The 21,507-nt window shown below is 46.0% G+C and overlaps 1 protein-coding gene across 1 annotated transcript; it reads right to left on the bottom strand.

The window, feature by feature from the left end:
* Positions 1-944: 944 nt before the first annotated feature.
* Positions 945-6,329, bottom strand: TMEM213 (transmembrane protein 213). The gene is made up of 3 exons (XM_037521225.1): positions 6,161-6,329; positions 2,775-2,846; positions 945-1,544 (listed from the first exon to the last, which is right to left on the bottom strand). The coding sequence occupies exons 1-3, from the start codon at positions 6,270-6,272 to the stop codon at positions 1,375-1,377; spliced, it is 354 nt and encodes a 117-aa protein (XP_037377122.1). The 5' UTR covers positions 6,273-6,329; the 3' UTR covers positions 945-1,374.
* Positions 6,330-21,507: the final 15,178 nt, after the last annotated feature.

Below are 21,507 nucleotides of genomic sequence, written 5' to 3'. Positions count from 1 at the left end.
ACTCGTGGCGGCTGTGCCTCAAGCAGGGCAGAAATGCCCTAAGGACACCAGCTGCTGGTCCCTTTCAAACAGCCAGGCAGGACAAGCATTCGAGATGGAGCTGGAGGGGCTGCCGAGCCCTGCCCTGCACCGGCAAGGTGAGGGTGCTCTTGAAGACCTGAAAGCCCTCTTGGGAGTCGCTGCAGGGTGTCAGCAGCCAGGACCCCCACTGCTGCTCATGGGGGCAGACAGTTGGGCAGGGCAATCTTGCAGGCAGTGAGAAGGACCAGAATATTCCTGAGATAAGGGGATGAGCAGGCGGTGAAGTCCAGGGGGGCCCACAGGGAGTCGCGGCAGGATGGCTGTGGAAGGTAATGCTGAGGAAAGAATGGGAGCTGGGGTGGGGTGGGACTTGGGGGTCGGGAAGATGGGGGTGCCCAAGCGACTCGCGTTGGAAGTAGCAGGAAGGCCCTTGGCTGAAGTGAGGGACAGAAGACAGCAGCCTGGGCTGGTAGGAGGTGGAGTCTGTCCCAGGGGCACTCAAGACTAAGGGCTGTCTCTCGTGGGCACCTACCTCCCTTGGAATCCCTAAGAGGCGGTGGCTAAGATGGGACTTCCCTCGGGCCTATCTTGAGAAAGGAGCTTATCCAGGCTCAGGAGGCCCATGAGGAACCGTGGTCAGATACTGTTTTGCAAAATCTAAGCCATTCTCACAGGAAGCGTCAAAGAGGCCCATGGCACTCCCCTTCCCATGTGTCGCTCCCTCCTACTCCAACTCTTGCTGCCTGAATTTTGCAAGACAGCAGGTCCTGACTAGCAGCAGCTGCTGGAGGCAGGTTCTAACAGGTTATCTAGCAATTGTGCTCTAAAGGCAAACACACAACTTCCAGAAGAAGCAACCAGGAGTAACCTTATGATGCCAAGCCCTCCAGCCCCCACCCCAAGCACATGCTGGGCCCCCAAAATGAATGCGCAAACCGTGCATAGGCATAAACAGCCACTGCACGTGGGAACTCCCCTCCTCTGTCCTTCTTGCCCAGCCCAGGCAGCCCTGTGCCCTGCCCTCCACTTGCCCTTAAAGCCCTGAGCTCTGTAGGAGGCATATTTGACTGGTCACATAACAAAGGCACCCCCTCCCCTGCCAGTTCAGCCGTCTGCACCCAGCAGGCAAAGGACCCCCATGAGGTTCAGTTACAAACAGGCCTCTAGAAAGGAGGTGTGAAGGCAGCGCTGATCTGGCCTTGTCTGGATTCCACTTTCCTTCTCCCTTGTCTTTAAAAAGTAACTGAAGCTGAAAGGTGAAGATGCCTTTAGAATGATAGAAGCCACAGCAGCAGGACTCCACTCCCCCGTGGCCTGCGGAATTGGGGGGGCCTGGGATGCAAGTGTCACGTGTTAGGCTTGTGAGTCCTTGGCCTCCTCTGGCGTCAGCTTCCTCAGTTTATCCACACAGAGCAGGATGAGAGTGAGAAACCAGAGGCTCCAGCCGACAGCGGCTGCAATCCAGCCATACTCGTCCACGCCGGCGTGGCAGCACAGGGCAGCTTGGGGACAGAAGTCAACATCTGGTGGAGACAGAGCCAGAGACTCAGGGGGCATCACCCAGCCCCCCCACCCCTACCCCCGTCCCCCTGTGATGGTCACAATTGCAAGAACAGCAGTGGTGGAACAGCTGGCATTTGCCAAGCCTTGCTTGGCATCGTGCTAAGAGCTTTACACGAGTCACCTTATTTATTCCTCAAAGTGATGGGGACAGTTATTACCATTGTATGGGGAGAAACTGAGGCTGAAACTTGCCCAAGGTCGGAGATGGCAAAACTAGAACTCTAACCCAGGACTCCAGGTCTCCAAAGTCCTGTTCTTAACCCAGTTTGTGCCCTTTGCCCTCTGTTAAATAGAAATAGGCCCCCAGTGGAGTAACTTATGCTAAGCCCACCAAGGCTTAATCCCTAACCTACTGCAGTGTCAGCCTCTTCCGGGAGTGGAATTTTAAACCAACCCATGAGGAGTTTGCTGCTCTAGTAAAATGGTCTGCCTAAGAAGACCCTGGAACAGCCCCTAAAAGCAGCTTACGCTGGCTGAAACGATCCTTTCGTTTTGCTAATAAAAGTCCTCGTCTGATAATTTCTGCTTATAAAAATCTTCCCTTTTAGACAGCACCCTTCTATTTGTGACATGGGATGCTGCCTCATTCCTGAATCACTACATAAAGCCAGTGTTTAACTCCAGCAAATTTTGTTTTTTTAAGGCCTCCTTTGCAAGTGCCTGGAAGTAAAACATTTGGTATTCTATTCCAGCAGGAAAAAGAGAGCTGGACTTAGAATACAGAGAAACTGTCTACTAATTGGACACGAGAAACATGGTAGCTCATGAAGTACTAGGCTCCTTGCCAGAGTGTTCTGGCATGTTCTGCTTGAGAGTGTTCAAGCAGAGGATGAATCGGGACGTGCAAAAGGTCCCTAACCAAGCTCCTGGATCAGCGGTAATTGAACTGGCTGATTTTCATGGCCTTTCTGCTCCCAAACTTCTACACAGATGAGAAACCAGAGCATCTTGGGCTGCTCTCCAGTGTACAGGGCATCACAACCCCCTGTTCCAAAGGCTGTGAGCCTACGGGCCCAGGCCACGATAACCTTTTGGATGTGTCCTGCAAGCAGCTGTGGGGACCATGAACAAACCATCCCAGTTCTCAGGTGCCAGCCCCCCTGGCACCAATCGGCAGAAAGTAATCAGGTTAAGGTCCCTCCAAGACCCAGGCCCAGCCCTGGGTTTGGGGGCAGTTGGCAGAGGCTTACTAGGGCACTGCTCCAGGGCCTCGGGCTCTTGGTGGTGTGTGGTCAGGCTTGAGTTGCTGCTGCTGCTTGCTTCTGGAAGGAAAGACAGAAGATATTCTCAGGCAGTAGAACAGCCATCCTGGGTGGAGAGTTTGAAATCTTTTTTGTGTAGCATGCAAGCTGAGTAGAAATTCCAGTCTATGTCCGTTGAGAGCTCATGCAAAAAAAGCCCACCCTCTGCTGTGGACTGAACTATGTACCCCATTCATATGTTGAATTCCTTTTTTTTTTTTTAAGATTTATTTATACATACAAGAACTGGTACAGGCCAGAGGTGCAGGGGGTGAGAGGATTCACCAGAGACAGAGTGGGGAACAGAACAGACAGACTGACTGAAATACACTGCTGAGGGGAGCAGCGGGTGAGACAGGAGAGGTCTGTTGAGCCATGTGGGTTGCTCCCTGGCCAGCCAGGGATCGAACTCTTGCTTCAGTGGCTGCGGACAGCTTCATAGTACTGTGTCTTAACCCATTGCGCCACCAGGGAGGCCCCCATATGTTGAATTCCTAACCCCACTAGTGACTGTACATGGAGGTAGGACCTTTTATGGGACAGTTAAGGTAAAATGCAGTCCTATGGGTGGATCCTACGCCAATAGGACCAGCGAGTCCTTGTGAGAAGAGGAAGAGAAACTGGGGTGCACAGAGAAAAAACCATGTGAGGTCACAGCGGGAGTGTGCAACTCTCCTTTCCCGATCTCCATCCTCATTCAGAGATGCGTTATCATCCTTTCTCACCGCCTTGCAGTGACTGGTGCCCTGCCAGGGAGAGCTTTCCAAAGGCTCTATTTTAGCAGCTCTCTATATCACATGGTTTTTCTAGTCGATAGGAAAACAGTCAAACATCTGAAATGTTGTTTTGTAACTATCTTCAATTCCTTTCAAAAACTTAACACATCAACTTTGAAATTGGACCTTGATTCTATATTTCTGTTGATCATGATGGTATTACTTGGGCAGATGGTTTAAAAAAAAAAAAAAACCAAAAACTGAAGCAAACACCGTACAAGCAAATCTAGAAATCGCTAAAATATGCAGCCTGGAGATTTGTCCCGTGATTAATAAGCAAGGCGCACAACGAGGAAAAAGAACTGCAGCAGGAATTCTGCAGGTTGTCAGGCTCGCGGGAGGGGCAGGGTGCGGTTGTGGAGATGAACATAAGGGCCTCCCAGGAAGAAAAACCGTTGCCCATGTGCCTCTCGTGACAAGAATATGAAGACAAATGACCTAGGTCTTCGGTGTCCAATTCGGCAGCCATCTGTCTATTTACTGTTATTAAATTAAAATTGGATAAAATTAGATGGAATTTAATGTGGCTGCTGGCGCAGGTGGCTGCTGGCGCCATATTGGAAGCACAGCACAGGCATGGAATGCTTCCATCATCACAAGAGTTTTACTAGACCGTGTTAATCTAGACAGTCAAAACCAAGGGACCAGTCTTAAAGAATCTTTCTGGAAATTCTATTGCTGTTCATGCTGCTGCTTTGGGAATGTCAACAAAACAAAACAATAAACCAAAAAATGTGGTGTGAGAACTCTCCAGGGCCCACTGACTCTGGGTCTACACGTCCTTCCAAGGAGCTTGTTGTCACATAGTAGGGCCAATTAGAAACCGTGAAATTACTGCTCAGACTAATTGTATGCCACCCACCCCAAGCCACTCCAGTGTCCTGCTTAAATTTCAGTAATTACCTTGATGCAATCTGATTGTTACTGTAAATTATTTACAGCAAAATGGCTTAGAGCTTGTTCTTTATTTGTTTTGGAGAAATTGATTCCTCAACATTTTGATTTCCCAAACCAAAATAACCCAAATGACTTCCTTGGCCCTGACTTTCACCTCCCTGCCACCTCTGGAATGGAAGTGCTTCCTGTATAGAGCAAAGGAGTGGAAAAATCCTAGTTAATTGGATGCTACTATTAGGAAAAACCTTGTGAAATGGTCGTTCATTTCTGTAGGCCAAAAAAGGTTCATTATCAACAATTTTATGGGTTCCAGTTGTATGGCCTAGTCATAAATCCCAAAGCATTTAAGCATGACCCTTCTCCTTTAGAAACAGAACCAGCAGGGACTGGTTGTGCAGGGGGTCACTTTCAAAGGGACTAAATGCAAGGAGGAATCCAGTGCTACACCTGTAAGTGGACAGGGGTGGCAACTCAAGAACCAGCAGGTCACACATCTCTTTTTTCCTTAGGAGGGATAAAATGTCAACTCAAGGAAGAACTATACACATTCCCCCTTCCTCCCACTCCAGCCACACCAGTCTGGCTTCCCTTCTCAGAGGGAGGACTCAACAATTCAGTGCACTTAAATGGGTGGGTTTTTGAGCCCCTATCATAAGCAAGACCCTGTGAGGGTAAACAGAAAAAAATGAAACACTTTTTTTTCAGGGAGCAGGAGACATTGGAAAAATCAACCAAACAGCTAGCATTTATTGTTTACCACGTGCTGTTTTATTTAAAGTTCTTCACATGCAGTGATATTATTTCACCTTTAAAACAGCCTTACACCGAAACACTACGCTTATCCCCATGTTATAAATGGGGAAACTGGGACACAGAGACATTAAGTCACTTGCTCAAGGTCACACAGCTAGTAAGCTGTGGAAGGTGGAGTTGGGGTCAGGCTCAGGGGGCTTGAGAGCCCAGCTCTGAACCTCCACATTAGAGACAGGTGTGGATGAGGGATAGACACCAGCTGAGGGGGGCGGGAAAGATTGGTTTTGAGGGTAGACTTATGAGGGGAGCTGAGGAGCCAGAGGCCAAAGCCAGCAGTGTGAGGGTAACTGGTGCAGACCCCAGTCTGGGAGAGCAAGACAGGGGATAGGATGAACCCTAGAAAGATGGATAACCCAGCATCCATGCTTGGTGGAGAGAGAGAATGTAGATTGCAGCTTTCATGGCCTTTGGGTTTTGTGCATGTTGTGAAGAAAGCAGAGGGCCCAGGGGTGGAGAGAGGACCTGCAGTGTGAGTGCAGTAGCAGGGTGGGGGACAAGGAGGAGGGATGCAAACCACAAAGCCCTGGGGCCACTGAGAAGGAGCTGCCCAAAGGTGTCATTTTAGGCCACTATGGTCCCCGATGGGAGAGGTTCTCATGCAATTGCTTTTTCCTCTTTGTGGCAAAAGACAGAGGAGCCCTAACTGAGGGCCTGTGTCTTCGGTAAACATCAGACATCCCCATCCAGCCCACCCCACCCCCTCCTGCCTAATCCTGCAGATGAGAAAGGACTGATTCTTCCTTCTGCAGGATCAACCCTGACCAAGCTTCCCTCCACCTGCCCCCCTGCCTCCCTCCCTGCCTCCCTCCCTGCTCCCAGTGCAGCCAAGAATAAAGCTCACAGTTCTACCTGCCAAGCAAGACGAGTGGAAGGAGGCAAAGACCAGGCTGAGTAGCAGGGTGGCCGGAGTGGCAGACGTGAGGTGCCCCCTGCTGCAGAGGGGGGCCTGGGTGTGCACCATGCCTGCAGAGGCTCGCCGGGCACCCCGTGCCACTGCCCTGGGTGTGCTCTGTCCTGCAGCAGCTGGATAACCACCTGGCAGAGGTGAATTTCTGCTCTGTGTTTGGGGGAAAGAGAGGAGGTGGAGCAAAGGAAACTTGGGCTGCCACACCCTGCTTTCACCTCTGAGAAGGAAAGTCGGGCAGCTGGTGGCTGGGGTTGGAGGGGGAGGAAGGGAGGGGTGATGTGTGCAGTTCTCCCTTGAGCTGACATTTTATCCCTCCTGAGAAAAGTAGAGGTACGTGTCCTGCTGGTTGCTGAAGATGAGTTTGCCCCCTTGCCTGCTTGCAGGTGTAGCACTGGATTCCCTGTTGCATGTCGTCCATTATTTACTGAGCACCTACTATGTGCACTGTACTCTGCTCCCGTCTGGGAGGGCCTGCCCCCAAAGTGTCTTTTAAAAACACACATTGGGCCTCCCTGGTGGCGCTAGGGGTTAAGCACAGCACTGTGAAGCTATATGCATAAATCTTAAAAAATAAAAACACATCATTAAAACAGAATGTGTTTTGGGGATGGCTTGGGAAGGGCACAGTACTTTAGCTCTCAGTGGCAAGAGGCCACATTTGTTGATGGGACACTTTATAAGGAAAGGGCCCTGGAGTGAGGCCTTGAAGGATTGTGACAGGTAAAGAGAAGAGGGCAGTGTAGGCAGAAGGGGCAGGTGAGCAAAGACCCAGGGATAAAAAATGCTCAGAAGCCCATGCTGTCTGCAAAAGAACGTGGAGGTGGCCTGCGGAGGCAGTGGAGTGGGAGTGGATGGAATGGCGTGCCCAGCTGGGGGGTTTGAAGCAATCAGGAGGCAAAGGCAGGTTTTTTGAAGATTTTGAACTAAGTGTCACTTGATGGATGCTCTGCCTTTAGTTCAAAACATTTCCAGAACCCACCATGTGTATGAAAAGCATTATCATTGGCATTGGAGACTCAAAGATGACTAAGACACAACCACTACTCTTGGCCCCTGCAATGAAGAAAGAGCTATGATGCAACAGTAAGAACCAAGTCTGGTGTCTTCCAGCAGTTAAGGGAAGAGCGAAGTGGGAGGAGTTACATCTGCCTGAGAGCGGGATTCAGAAAGTGATATTTGGGTTGGGTATTAAAGTTCACATATGCAGGTGGGAGTGGATGGGCCCTTCAAAAAATAGCACATACAAAGGCAAGACAATTGTCTGTGTGCATGCAGACCAAGCCGTATGACATGTGCATATGCTCCTTTGCAAGTACCAGACTGGTTAGGAGAGTGAGGGATGAAGTCTAGCTCAGGCAAAGCCACAAGGAAGGTTACCTACTCAACATATAAGCCCAAAGACATCTTATCGTGATATATCAGCTCAGAGGAGACTTATTTTCTAATTATCCCCAAAGTACACATTAGTGATAACCCTATATTCTTGGAATTGGGGGTGGCAGGCAGAAGAGCTGTAGGAAGGCTAATGTTTAGGCAGTGATTGGAGGTCCCGTTTAGGCTCACTCCTGGGTTGAACACTCAACAATTGCTGAGTAGCTGCTGTGAGCTGGGTCCTCAGTGTGAGGGAGGTGGGAGGAGGTAAGACAAGGTCCTTGTCTTCCAGGATCTCAGGGTCCAGTGAGGGAGATGGACAGATAAAAAATGACAACACAATGAAATCAATGAGGTGGGAGTTTTCTAGAAAGAACAGGAAAATCATGGAGGAGGGTTGGGGGCTACCGGACCAGAGGAGCCTTCTCAATGGAAATTGCATTTGGATCCAAACTTGAAAGATGTGCTGAGCTGGCACAGGAGGCAGAAAGAGCGTGTGCAAGACTTCTGAGGCCCCTTGTTGGGGGAGTGATCATTGTCCTGGGAGCAAGGGTCACAACTCATCTAGTTAGATTGAGAACAGATGGTAAAAAGTCCCCAATGCTGGACAAAGGAAACTGGACTTTATCCGATGACTGGGACCCTCGAAATGGATGTGGACACCTTTGTACTTCAGAGGTACAGAGGCTCAATCTACAGAGGACAGACTTGGACTCAGAGAGATCTGCTGAGAAGCGATTGCAAAATCTCAGCCAGAGATCAAAAGGACCCTGAAATAAGGAATGAGACTGAGGATGGAGAAGAGGGAACAGAATATGAGGCAGTTAAGAGGCCAAATCAACAGCTGGGATGCAAGCAGAGGCACCAGGTGGAGAGGTGTTCCTAGCTGGGGTGGGGGGGTGACCGTGTGGTCCTGGGTGGAATTCCAGCCCTGCCTCTCACTCGGCTGACTGTCTCAGGGCAAGTTCCTTTATCCATCCAAGTCTCACATTCTTTACCTGCAAAGTAAGGAACAGCAGTCTCTATCTCTGGAGTTGTTCTGATGATGTGAAGAAGAGGTCCATGCCATGCGCTGGGCACATGCCTGCTGGTGAGAAATACCCAGCAAAAGGTAGCTACCATTTTATTTTATTTATTTATTTATTTAAATTCTTTTTTTTTTTAAATAGAGGCATGTTTATTTATTTATTTGTTTGTTTGTTTTGTTTATACATGCACTGGGTACAGTCAGAAGCGTGGGAGGGTGAGAGAATTCACCAGAGCCAGAGTGGGGAGCAGAGCAGGCAGAAGGACCGAAGTACACTGCTGAGGGGAGCAGCGGGCGGCAGGAGAGGTCTGCGCGCCAGGTAGCTACCATTTTAATAGAAGGGTCATCATAAACAGAAAATACAGGAGAAAGGCAGTTTGGGGGGAAATAATATGATTTATGTATTGATTTGTACATATCCTGCCTTGGCCTGAAAGTTTACAGACAACTATTTAAAGCAGATTTAAAAAAACTTTTTTTTTAAATGAGAAGGAGAGAGGCTAAGAGAACACTGAGGCAGGAGATAAAAGATGGGTCTGTGAGTGAGTTGAGAGCACAAAATGGCGCTCATGTTCTCTGAGCTTTCTTTTCTGGTAGCTGGTGTGATGAGGTTATGTGATCCCATAAATGATCCCTGAGCTCACAAAACAATGGCAGGAGACACACCACCCTTGACACCAAAACCAGACAGGAATGTTCTCCTGAGATGATGTCACTTGACAGACTAACAGTTTCCTCCATGTTTTCCTCATAGCAGCCTCCACAGTTTCACAGCCCTGGGCTGAAGTATCCAGTGGCCCCACAGACACCAGCAGTGCCTGGGTCTGTGAGATTTTCAAGGGTCTCAAAAACTGCTTGAGACCTGAAAAAAATGATCGCAGGTCCAAACTGAACACCCAACAAAACTGCTGTGCCTTCCAAAGAAACAAAGGATTTCAAAAGTGAAGTTAGGCAATTCACGTCAAATATTTGGTGAGAAATAACTTGTATCAGATGCTGGCTTCGCTGTGATACGTGTGGTGTGAATGTGTGCCTCCAAATGATAGGCCCAGGTGTTACAGGGCAACCCTGATATTGAAATGGGTTGCCAGGGATGTATGTGGAAAGGACCCTACCTGAAACTCTTACCTCATCCATCAATCGAAGTTGACAGCAGTGAAAACAGTTCTGGAAATCTCAAGAAAAGCAGTAGGAACATGATTTGTCCTCCCTTCCCCTCTGTTTTTAATGCATTGTTATTTGATTTGGGACCATTTTTAGACATTTTTTTTTTTTTTGCAATGAATGAAAAGACAAACATTCTTATCAACAGATGAAAGGATTTTATCATCCTCAAGCAGGGCAGATGTGGCTGGTTCCGTCAACTCATCATCCATCCCCAGAGGAAGGGCTGCAAGGTATTTCGGAAGGGCTGCAAGTTATTTCACAAGTGCTGCCATTACTGGCCATCTTTTTCTCAGGTCTGTCACTGGTTACCTCACCCAGCTGCTCTCAGACATGTTCACCCCAGGTTTACTTTGGAGGCTGTACCAGGAAGCCACAAAGCTAGACATTCTGTGGGAACTTTCTCAAGATTTTCTTTTTTTCAGTGGCTGAGGTGGGTGTTTGGTTACACATACTTAGAAGAAGACCAGGCTAAAGTATCTGTGGTCAGGCTCCTTGGGGGTGGATGGGGTGGGGTTGATCTGTAGGGTGGGATTCCTGTCTCCGGTTTTCTCTGATGAGATTTTATTTGGAAAAGAAAAGAAGGGAAGGGTGTTTCTTGTGCTGAAACTTTGAACACCAGCCTTCAGAAGCCCAAAATGGTGTGTGGTGGATGTTTTATGTTGTGGATACTTCCCTGGTGATTCTGATTGGATCTGGGGTGAGACCTCTGACCTTGAACTTGGGACTTTCATTTCTGATTAGTCCACTCTGAGGAGAATCGTGGTCCTCACCATGGCTGTGCCTGCTGTTCCCCAACTTCTGGGTTCATGACTCTTCCTGAATGTGACTTTGTCAGAATCTGTTTTCACAAAATAATGTCAGTCTCTGGTTGCTTGTGGGACTGAACCATCCAGACCTTCACCTGAGCAGTGCTTGGTTTGTGAAGAACTTAACCACTGATGAGTCTCTGATTTGGAGAGAATGTGGTCCACTAAGTACTCTTTTAGGAAATATGGAGAGCCACATAGAGGCCAGTCTTGAGACCATGCCATCCAATGGCTAAAATATGACAACATGAGCCTGCAGCCCACCATTTGGAACCATTTCTGAATTGTTCCCGGGTGATTCAGGCAACTTGCTCTTAACCCACAATTGCAGGAGCAGGCAGTGGGACCAGGGCCCAAGCTGAGGCGAGGTTGACGAACAGGGTGGAGCTCTCCTCCTGGGCTCTGGATCTCATTCCCTCCCATCTGCTCAGAAGCGTATTTCTTTACTTGCAAACATATGGCGGTTTCTGGTTATCTTTTTGTTATTGATTGCTAGCTTAATTGCACCGTGATCTGCAAACACTTGAGGAATTCCATTTTTAGTTCTTCACTGAGTTGTCACAATGCCAGTTTTTGTAAATGTTTGGCGATGACTGAAAAGAAGTACCCTGCATTTGTGGGGTTCAGTGTTCTACTCACATCATTTGTATCAAGAGCGCTAATTGTGTGGCTGAGATCGTCTACGGGCTCCTTGTTTAAAATGCTGTGTGTTCATTCTGCTGAATACTGCCACAGATGATTGTGCATTTTTCCTCTTTTCCCTTTTGTCAGTTTTTGCATGAAATAGTTAAAGCTGCAATGACAATTCATACAGATGTAGAATTGTGCCAGCTTCCTGGTGCATTGAACCTTTTGAAAAACTCATTTTGTAATATTCTTCTTTATCTCTTAGTAATGTTTTTTTTTGGTCATTTAGTTTACTTCGATATTGCTATAGCTCTATAAATATTTTAATAGCTATCTTCTTCTTTTTTCTCATTGCTTTTTTTTTTTTTTAAAGATTTATTTACTTATTTATTTATACAAGCACTGGGTACAGTCAGAAGCGCGGAGGGTGAGAGAATTCACCAGAGCCAGAGGGGAGCAGAGCAGGCAGAAGGACGAAGTACACTGCTGAGGGAGCAGCGGGCGGCAGGAGAGGTCTACCCGCCATGTGGGACCCTCCTCTGGTGGCCGGGGAGCAGTCGGGGATTGAACCAGCGCTGCAGAGGCTGCAGGCAGCTTCGCAACCCAGCGCTCAACCGCTGCGCCACCACCACCGGGAAGGCCCTCTCATTGCTTTTGGATTGAGTACTTTTTCATTTTTTAAATTGAAGTAAAATTGCATTATAACTTACATAAGTTTCGGGTACACATCATTGAGACTCCACATGTGTCTGCTACATTAAGTTACCACTGAAAGTCTAATTCTGTCTTCACCATCCCATTGTTCCCTGTATTTCAGTTTACCTACTCCCTCGAGTGTTTTTTTTTTTTTTTTATTCTCTCCTTTTTTAGAGATTACAGCTGGCATTTTTGTCTTACCAGAATCTAATACTAAATGACACTTTTACTGTCTTCACAGGTAAAGTGAGGACTTTGGAACTTTAACTCCAATCCTGATTTTTATATCAGTATAGTCATGTTTTATTTATTTTTTTTTGTGTGTAGAAGAGCTGGAGTGTAGGCCAGAGGGGTGGGGAGGTGAGAAAATTCACCAGACAGAGTGGGGAGCAAAAATGGTGGATCCACTGAAATACGCTACGGAGGGGAGCAGCGGGTGAGACTGGAGAGGTCTGCTGCGCCGTGTGGGTAGCTCCCTGGCCAGGGATCCAACTCAGGCCGTAGCAGTGATATCACTGAGACTTAACCCATAGGCCACCAGGGAGGCCCTAGTCATATTTTTACTGTATATATATTTCAACTCAACACATCATTATTACTATTTTATAGACTGTTTTCTGACATATCTACACATGCACCAGGGTACTGGGCTTGATTCCTTTCTGCGTGTTCTTGTGTTTGTGATCATTTTCCTTCTTGAAAAATGCCTTCTGGTATTTCTTCCCTGGCATGTTTTACACTCTCGGTTTTTGTTTGGATATTTTGTACTGTTCATTCTTGAAAGATATTTTCATTGGATATAGAATTCTAGGTTATCAGGTATTTCCTCTCAGAGCATTGAGGAAATCTGCTGTTGCTGTTGAGATCTGTCCCTCTAATTGGTCCTCCCATGGAAATGAATTGTCTCCCTTTTCTTTGGTTGTGTATCAGATTTTTGCTTTGTTATCAGATATCAGCAGTTTTACTTTGATGCGTTCAAATCTGGATTTCATTTTATTTGTCTTGCTTGGGGTTTGTAGGCAATTGAATATGGATTTTGATGTCTTTCATCAGTTTTGAGAAGTTCTCAGTCATCAAATACTATTTTGGTCCAAAGCACAAATACTAATTTTTTCTCTCCTTCCTGAACTGCACTTATACGTAGATTAGACCATGCCCCTCCCCCCTCCCCATAGCTGCTAATTCTCTTACTCTCTTCTTTATGTCCAACCCTTTGTTTTAATGTGCTTTATCTTAGATATTTCCTTCTACCCTATCTCCTTCCCCCCCACCTTTTAATAAATCTCCTGTCATCTGTGTCTAATCCACTTTTATAGCTACCCATGGGATTCTTAATTTCAGTTCTAAAATTTCCATTTTTATGGCTTTTGTTATTCAGCCTGGTTTTTCATTTTCATGAACAGAGTGAACAAAATTATTTTAAAATCTGTGACTGGTCACTTCCATATTTCCTTACCCCATCAGGCTGTATTTATTGTCTATTTCTACTGGTTTTCATTTGTGTTATGTTTCCTTGTGTTATTTTTGTGGTGTGCAAGATTGTAATTACACGTAATTGTTTGTTGAAATAAGAGACTTAGGATGATGTTTTCTTCCTCATTGCAGTGTTCTTGACCAATTGAGAGGTGGGGACAGTTGGGGTGAGGTGGCTTAAGTTATCCATTAAAAAGGGATATTCTGTCACTGATAAAAAATGTGGGTCAAAGGCAGTTAAAAACCTAGCTGTGCCAGGAGGCTAAGCTAGAATTAAAACTAACAGGTGATAGCACACCACTTAAAACAATATAAATATAGGAGTGGGGATAAGACAGTTTGAGATGCTTTGGGCTTCCTGCCATGGGTCTCTGAAGCCTTCTCCAGATTGTGACACCTGCTGCCAGCAGCTCTGCCCAGTGAGCTCAGCACAGCAGGGAAGTTCTGACCCCGGAGCACCAGTGCTCCTCTTGCTGGTCTCCTGAATCTCTTCTTAGTGGCTCACACCCCCCTCCTTTTGCTGCCAATCAATTTGTATGCTTATAATATTCTAATGTGGGTTTGTCTCCCTTCCCCCAATAAAATTGTATTGCGATTTATGAGATTGGCTTGAGCCCTAAGTGAAATTTCTCCACACTGGTGGAAGTCAGGAGTTTTGAGATCTGAACCTCTTATTACAGGAGGCACCAACAGACTCTTATGTCAGTACAGGGGCAATAATTGAAATGACTTGTAGCTAAGTCTGTAAGGGTGCATTTATTTGGGTCACGTTTCCTTCTATGGTTCAGCTCTTTGGAAGTTTTCCCTCCAAAGAAATAACCAAAGAAGAGCACAGGCATGCATAGCCAAGATTCTCCAGCTCAATATTATAATATTTATAAAAATGTAAGCTTAAAAGCAGCTTTTAATGGAATAGAAGATAACTATTAAAGCAATGTTTTAGAATAACATTTAGTTACTTGGGGAAGCACTTGCTATACAGTGCAAAGCAGAAAAAGCAGGAGGTAAAACTATACGTTCATCAGTATAGTTGGCCTTTCACATATACAAAGATCATATACAGAGAAGCATCCTATGAGGTGACAGCAGTGGAAATAGCTTGAAGGTACACTTTGGGATGATTTTAATTTCCTTCTTAAAACTTTTTTTTTTATGTTTTTCAAATTCTGTACAATGAATATGTGTTTTCCCTAGAATCAGAAAACAAAATCAAGTTAATATATTTTTTAAAAGAACCTTTCCCAGAAAAACACTGAAGTCACAATGGAGCAGACAGATAGCATTTTGTAGTGCTGTCTCATGGCCTGGGTAAAGTTTTCAATGTCAGGAATTTTTTTTTTTAAAGATTTATTTATTTATGCATACAAGAGCTGGGATACAGGTCAGAGATGCGGGGGGTGAGAGGATCCACCAGAGACAGAGTGGGGAACAGAACAGGCAGATTGACTGAAACACACTGCTGAGGGGAGCAGTGGGTGAGACAAGGAGAGGTCTGCCTCGCCATGTGGGTTTGCGGATTGCTTCATAGTGTGATGCTTAATCCCTTGCGCCACCAGGGAGGCCCAAGAAATTTTTTATGTCAAAAAAAATCTTAAGCTTCAAGTTGCGTGTGATACAGACTTATTGACAGCCTCTGCTCTGCTCTTGGGGTGCTCAAGATGTTCTACATAATCACCCAAGACACAGACATCCAGGAATGCTCAGGACAAAAGGAAGAGGAGAAATAAAACACACACACACACACACACACAATCTCAGTGTTCATCTTGCCCCATCCTGAACCTAAGAACCTACAAAGTCATACCTTATAGTTTACTATAGTTTGACCTCTTCTGTCTCTCAAGGTTGCAATTTCTCAAGTGACAGTTTTCTCACTAATTTTTACGGCAGTCAGTTCCAGTGAGGGACAGCACTAATGATTAGAAAAGTTAGTGAGTGACTAGCATCACCCAGATAAGGGCATTTTAAGGTGAAGTTAATGAACAATGGGGGCAGGTCCAATTTCAGCCCCACCACCCTGTGATTTGAAATGTCAGCTCCCTTTCATTCCCAGTCAAAACCATTTGTACAAAGTATTTCTGTTGGCACAACAGAGCTTGTGGTCAGATTCATTTTTTGTTTGATAAACAGCAACGTGTGTTCTCAAAGAGTTATTTTCAGCTAAGGTTTTGGGGAAATAAGCTACATGTTTATAATAAACAGTCAATTTTTCTTTTCCAGTTTTGTCCACATGAAACTAAAGAAGACCAGAGAGGTGAATCAGATTGTCGGCTCTCTCTGCCCAACACCTGACCCTCTCCTACTGTGTCCTTCTGCCTCTTCTGTGACTTTCCTTCCTTCTCTGTCTCTCCTCGCTCACTTCTCTGGTCCGGGCTGCCTGGAGCCGTCTGGAGGGCAACACAACCTGCTCGAAGTCAGGGGCCCTGGGCTCCAGGTTTCGTGTAATCACTGCCTGTGTGACCTTGGGGGAGTCGCACGACCCTGCTGAGGCTATGGTGGGGGCTCTCTGGGAGGGGTGTAGCTGGAGATGCCCAGGGGGGGCAGTCTGGGGTCCTCAGGACGTCCCAGAGCCAATGTGCTACCCCCAGAAGGAGTCTTGCGTGCACAGCCTAACAAAGCAGCCTCCATCGGGGGCAGAGACAAAGTGTGAAGTGCGGGTGCAGTGGGAAGAGCCTGAGGGTGGACAGCGATTCGCCAGGTGCAGTGCGAGGACGCACCTCCCTCCCCCGCCCGTGACGCCCCCCTCGGTGACTCCCCCCACCCCGTGACGCCCTCCCCTCTGGCTGCCCCGCTCCCTGCCCTCGGGGTTACCGAGGCGCTCAGATGGCTGTGCTGCTGGCTGCGCTCAACCCAGGAGGTTAACTGGAGAAAGAAGAGAAACAAGCTGGTCAAGTCTTCATTCCCCTCCGAAAGTAGAGACAGGAAAAAACCAAAACCCTCACTAGCAGAGTTCAGAGTAATTATGTAAAATCCGTGCAGAAAAGGCAGCTAGGAGAGGGAAAAGGCCGGGCTGGTCCTGCAGGGAGCCGGGCCGCAGCCGCCAGGGCCTGCGCCTCCCGGGGTGGGGTCTAGAGGGCAGAACAGGGCCCGTGGGGCTCGGGGTCCCCCTGCGCGTGGAGACGCATCCCTGGGGGGAGGGCCCGTGGCTGGGAGGGGAGGGTGTGCATGGCAGCTGAGCCTGGTGGCGACGGTCCTGGTTCCATCATCCTAAAAACTGGCCTCGGCATGAACGTGGCCCTGGGCACCACTGACAACAAGTTGCGTGTGTGTGTGTGTGTGTGTGTGTGTGTGTTCGCCCGGTCGAGGTCACGCAGGAAGCTGAATGCCATCCCTGCTCTTTGTAGCGACCTCGGGTCAGTCTGTCTGTCCCTGGCACCGTCGCTGTGAGCGCAGATTGAGAAGGATCATTGCAGCGGGTGGGTTGGCTGCGGGGTCCCTGGATAGTAAAATCATTTATTTGAATGAAGGCAATCTGGTGGGAGTTCAGTGCAGAAAATGCAGCCATCAATTAAGAAAGCGCTCAAGCTCAGCAATAAAAATAGAATAATTCCAACAATATAACTCGACACTGTAGAACATCAAATTTTTGCTCTGCCAGCTAGATTATTATTTTTGGATTAGAGTCTTTGCACCATTTTAGCTCACTCTCCACTTAGTCCTTTTCTTTTTCTTTTTCTTTTTTTTTTTAAGTGATGATCTTCTGTAAATTGATCTGGTACAGCTGGACATGTGGTTGTGCACGATAGCTTCGTAATCCGGGGTACAGGGACATGAGAACAAAAGACGCCCTTTGTTGAAAAGAATATCCACTTTGATGGGATGTAAGGGGAGCGCTCGCCTCTACAGCAATTCAGGAGCCATGTTAAGAGAGTTCTGGGGCCGCAAAAGTGCCTCCCTGAGACCTTGGGGGCAAGTGTGAGGTGGGTACAGCTGGTCTGAAGAGCTGCAGACGGGGTAACAGATGCTGAATGTCAAAGCCCATGTTTTTGGGGTGACAGAGGGATCTGTTCTGCTCTAAGAAGGTAGTTTATCTCAGGACTTAATGCCAAATTTAAGTGTTATTTTCCTTCATGCTGTTGGGCTGGGGATTTTGAGAGTATATACCAACTGAGTGTTTAATGATTAATAGGGGCATTACCGACTTTTATGAAAAGTCAGTGATAGGAATCCTGAGAGGAATGAGAAGCTATCTTGGCTCTGGGCTCCCCCACCGCCCCCTCCAGTGTGGGCTTGGGCCAAATCCTGGTCTCTTTCCTACATGTCCCTAGAAGCTCTTTTGGTTTCTCTCTCTCCCTTTCTCTCCTGCCTTCATGGTTATCTGCTCAGTCAAGAATATAGAAGTTTGGTTCTAGACTCATTGGACTGTGTGAACTAACACAGGCTTCCCCGTGTCAGCAATGCTAGGAAGGGTGCATAGAACTCCGTCAGGAAATGTGTACATTCTAATGTAATGTGCACAATGTGGACGGCAAGTAGAGGATGCATTTTCAGATGTGCTGTGCACCTAGAGCTCACAGAATCCTCTTGAATGATCAGCTGTCCCTTCCCTTTAAAAAATGGAACCACCCATGGTGCTTCCCTCTCATGGCCTCATATTTGCAAAGGGTCACTGTGTCTTTGTAGAGGCAATTAGTTGAGATGATATTCAGCCTGGAGAGGCTGGCCTCCCACCCGGTTGGTGCTGTGTTCTTATTGAAAGGAGATTTAGACACACACACACACACACACACATACACACACGAAGGTGAAGGCAGAGAGATGCTTCTACGAGCCAAGAAACCCCAAAGATTGGCAGTTAGCCTCCTGAACTAGGGGAACAGTCTAGAACACATTGTTTCTTACAGCCTGCAGTAGGACTCAACTTTGCCAACCCCTTATTCTTAGGCTTCTAACCTTCAGATGTGTTAAGGGATAAATTCTGTTGCTAAAATGACTCATTTTCTGCTCCTTTATTAAGGAAGCCTCAGGAAGCTTATATGCCCCTTTTAGCGGGGTGCTCTCATGTTTTTATCTAGGGATCTCTTTATATTCTTAAAAAATATTCAGAACCCTGCAGAACTTTGGCTTATGTAGATTATCTTTACCAGTATTTTTCACACTAGAAAATAAAACAGATTAGAAAATGCTTCTATACTCATTCACAGATAGTAAGGTTTGACCTACTATGCTGATGTAAATACATATTTTTATGAAAATACATGTTTTTCAAAATTATTTGTTGAGAAGAGTGGCATTGCTTTATTTTGCAATATAAATAAATTGCAATGTAATTTATTTGCTTTATTTATCTCTCTAATGTCTCAGTTAATTGCAGGCTGTCCTTTGCCTATCTATTTTTGTGTTTAATCTGTTGCTATGCTGTTTTGGTAGAAGTATATATGAAGAAAATCTGTCCTCAAATAGCTATGTAATTTTTTAGAAAAGGGAAAATATTTTGCTTGCCTTTTCACATAGTTATGAGTAATTTTTATTGTTACTACACCAAAACTCTACAAGTAGTAATTTTTTAAATCTCATTTGCATTGTGGAATCTGAAACCAAATCAATGACCTTTCCATGGAAAGTTATTTGTTAATCATGCATTTTGATGACTCATTTGCCCGTATGATTTTACATAATCATGCATTGGTCATTTGGAAAAGATTGGTTCCTTGAATCATGCAATTCTTCCAAATATTGTCGCATTTTATTATGATATGTACACATATCTGCCATATATAAAGCATATTTATAAATATTCCCACTGAAATATCCTCATCAGAAAACTTTGAGTGTTGGGAAACTGTCAGGCTCATTGACAGAAAAGTTTTCCAAAATTTTAATTTGCTTCATAGCTAAAATTTTATCATTGGCAACAAACACTGTCACTTGCTTTCCTTTGACGTGCTAGAATCTTTTGGACCATTTTTGAGAAAAATGCCTGCCAGAGACCAAAGTCTGAGTAGCCATAGTTTGTCAGCTGTTCTTTCAAGAAAAAAAATGATGTTCTGTGAAAAACAAAACAAAACAAAACAAAAACCAACAACAATAAAAAGCTAGTGCAGTTTGCAGCTCAAAGAATCACTTTCCTACTTCATTATGTGGTAAAGGTGCTTTTTGTGTACTTTTGATTTTATAATACAGGGTATTAAAAATTAAAAAAAAAACATTGCTTTTTATGCACTATATATTCTCATGGCTAGTCTGCCTGTTGGAGGCGTGTTTTCAAACTGACCTCACCCCATAGGGGCAACCCCCTTTAGGGCATTTCCTTACTCTATTTTTTTTAAAGATTTATTTATTTATGCATACAAGAACTGGGGTACAAGCCAGAGATGCAGGGTTGGGAGAGCATCTCTTTACTTTTAAGATAAAGGTGTCTTTAAGACCATCTCCAGGGTTGAGACTCCCCGGGGATACAAGGGGTTAAACACAGCACTATGAAGGAATCCAAGGCCTCTGTAGTGTGAGTTTGATCCCCAGCCAGCCAGGGAGCAACCCACATGGCGCAGCAGACCTCTCCTGTCTTGCCTTCCGCTCCCCTCAGCAGTGTATTTCAGTCAGTCTGCATGTTCTGCTTCCCACTCCGTCTCTGGTGAAACCTCTCACCTCCCGCCTGGACCCCAGTTCTTGTATGCATAAATAAACCTTTAAAAAAAAGACCATCTCCAGGGTCCTGAGTTTCCTCTTCCTGCTTCTAGAAACAGGGGCTCTGCTGTGTCTGCAGAGCCTAAAACAGAGCCTGGCAGGTGCTCCATAAACAGCTGGTGATGAGGAAGTGGCTGCATCAGGATAAGCTGATGAGCCTGGAGAGGCTTGGCCCTGTGCGTGGTGCCCAGAGCACCCGGGTACTAGTACCCTCTGTGGGAAGGCAATCAGCCCTGTTTCTCTCCTTCCCTCCTGCACGGCTTGCCTGGGTCTACGCTTGCTTCTGGTCATTTTCCATCTTCTGGGTAAGCAATACCCAGCTGTGAATGGGACATCTCTTCTAGCTGACATTGTTTTTTCTCCATTGCATCACGAAGGACCTAAATTTCCCCCCAAATGAGTTTCTTGTATTGTTTTTTGTCTTAATGGTCCATAATCTTTACCTACAACCCAGAAATCTACAAAGTTCTGAATAGTTTTTTTCTTAAGGATTTAGCAACACAGCCTGACCTGACCTCAGATGCGTCCTGTGTAGTCTGTGTTGATTTTATGTAGTCAGAATGTACGTATTTAAGCACAGGCAGCTTAACATGCTTTCAACCATGGGCTACTGCTTCAGGGCCCAAGGGTGTTGTACCATATGTAATCTATACCTAGTTTACCTTTCAAAATAGGAAACGTGTTGAATCTGCCAGTCATCTGGCCTCAAAAATTTTGGACCTGTAATACAAGCTTTATGTGTTAGCTACAGGAATATTAGAAAGTAAAGAAAAAGGCAAAGCACCTAGATAATACCCCAAATCCTACCCACCGTGAGGACTTCAGTACAGCTCCTGCCGCATCTTTCTAGGCATATTATTTATTGCATGTTGGGGTAGGGGAAGGAGTCAATGATACTGTTTATACCCTTTCGTAAAATACCTTTTCATTAACAATGTATCAGAACACATTTCCTTGGCAAAAGAAGAGAAAGCTTTGGGTGCCTTTTTTTTTAATGCCAAATTGGAGAAGAGTGTTTTTTTTTTTTTTAAAGATTTATTTATTTATGCATACAAGAACTAGGGTACAGGCCAGAGGTGTGGGGGAAGGGGGAGAGGATTCACCAGAGACAGAATGGGAAACAGAACAGGCGGATTGACTGAAATACACTACTGAGGGGAGCAGCGGGTGAGACAGGAGAGGTCTGCTGCACCATGTGGGTATCTCCCTGGCTGGGGATTGAACTCGTGCTGCAGTGGCTGCAGATAGCTTCATAGGTTGCGTCTTAACCCATTGCACCACCAGGGAGGCCCTTGGGTGCCTTTTTCATACCTGCACTGCCTGCCTTCTATCCCGCAAAGGCATCAATTAATCAGTAATCTAATATCGAACATTTAATTGGTTTCTAACTTAAGATCCCCCCAAAGATTGCGGTGTTTTTTTTTTTTTTTTTTTTTTTTACAAAATTTTATATACACTTGTCACAAAAATTAAATGTTTGAACATTCAGAATGTG

The sequence above is a fragment of the Talpa occidentalis genome, unplaced genomic scaffold (assembly GCF_014898055.3).
Source record: "Talpa occidentalis isolate TD23 unplaced genomic scaffold, MPIMG_talOcc4v2.1, whole genome shotgun sequence".
NCBI lineage: Eukaryota > Metazoa > Chordata > Mammalia > Eulipotyphla > Talpidae > Talpa > Talpa occidentalis.
Note: the sequence above shows the minus strand (reverse complement) of the source record. Positions and strands in the feature narration are given on the sequence as shown.

Excerpts from the sequence above, each read along its gene's own strand:
- TMEM213 (XM_037521225.1), bottom strand. The coding sequence starts at position 6,272 with ATGGTGCACACCCAGGCCCCCCTCTGCAGCAGGGGGCACCTCACGTCT. Across the intron at positions 2,847-6,160 it reads CCACTCGTCTTGCTTGGCAG|AAGCAAGCAGCAGCAGCAAC; the intron begins GTAGAACTGTGA and ends CTTTCCTTCCAG. Across the intron at positions 1,545-2,774 it reads GGCCCTGGAGCAGTGCCCTA|ATGTTGACTTCTGTCCCCAA; the intron begins GTAAGCCTCTGC and ends TGTCTCCACCAG.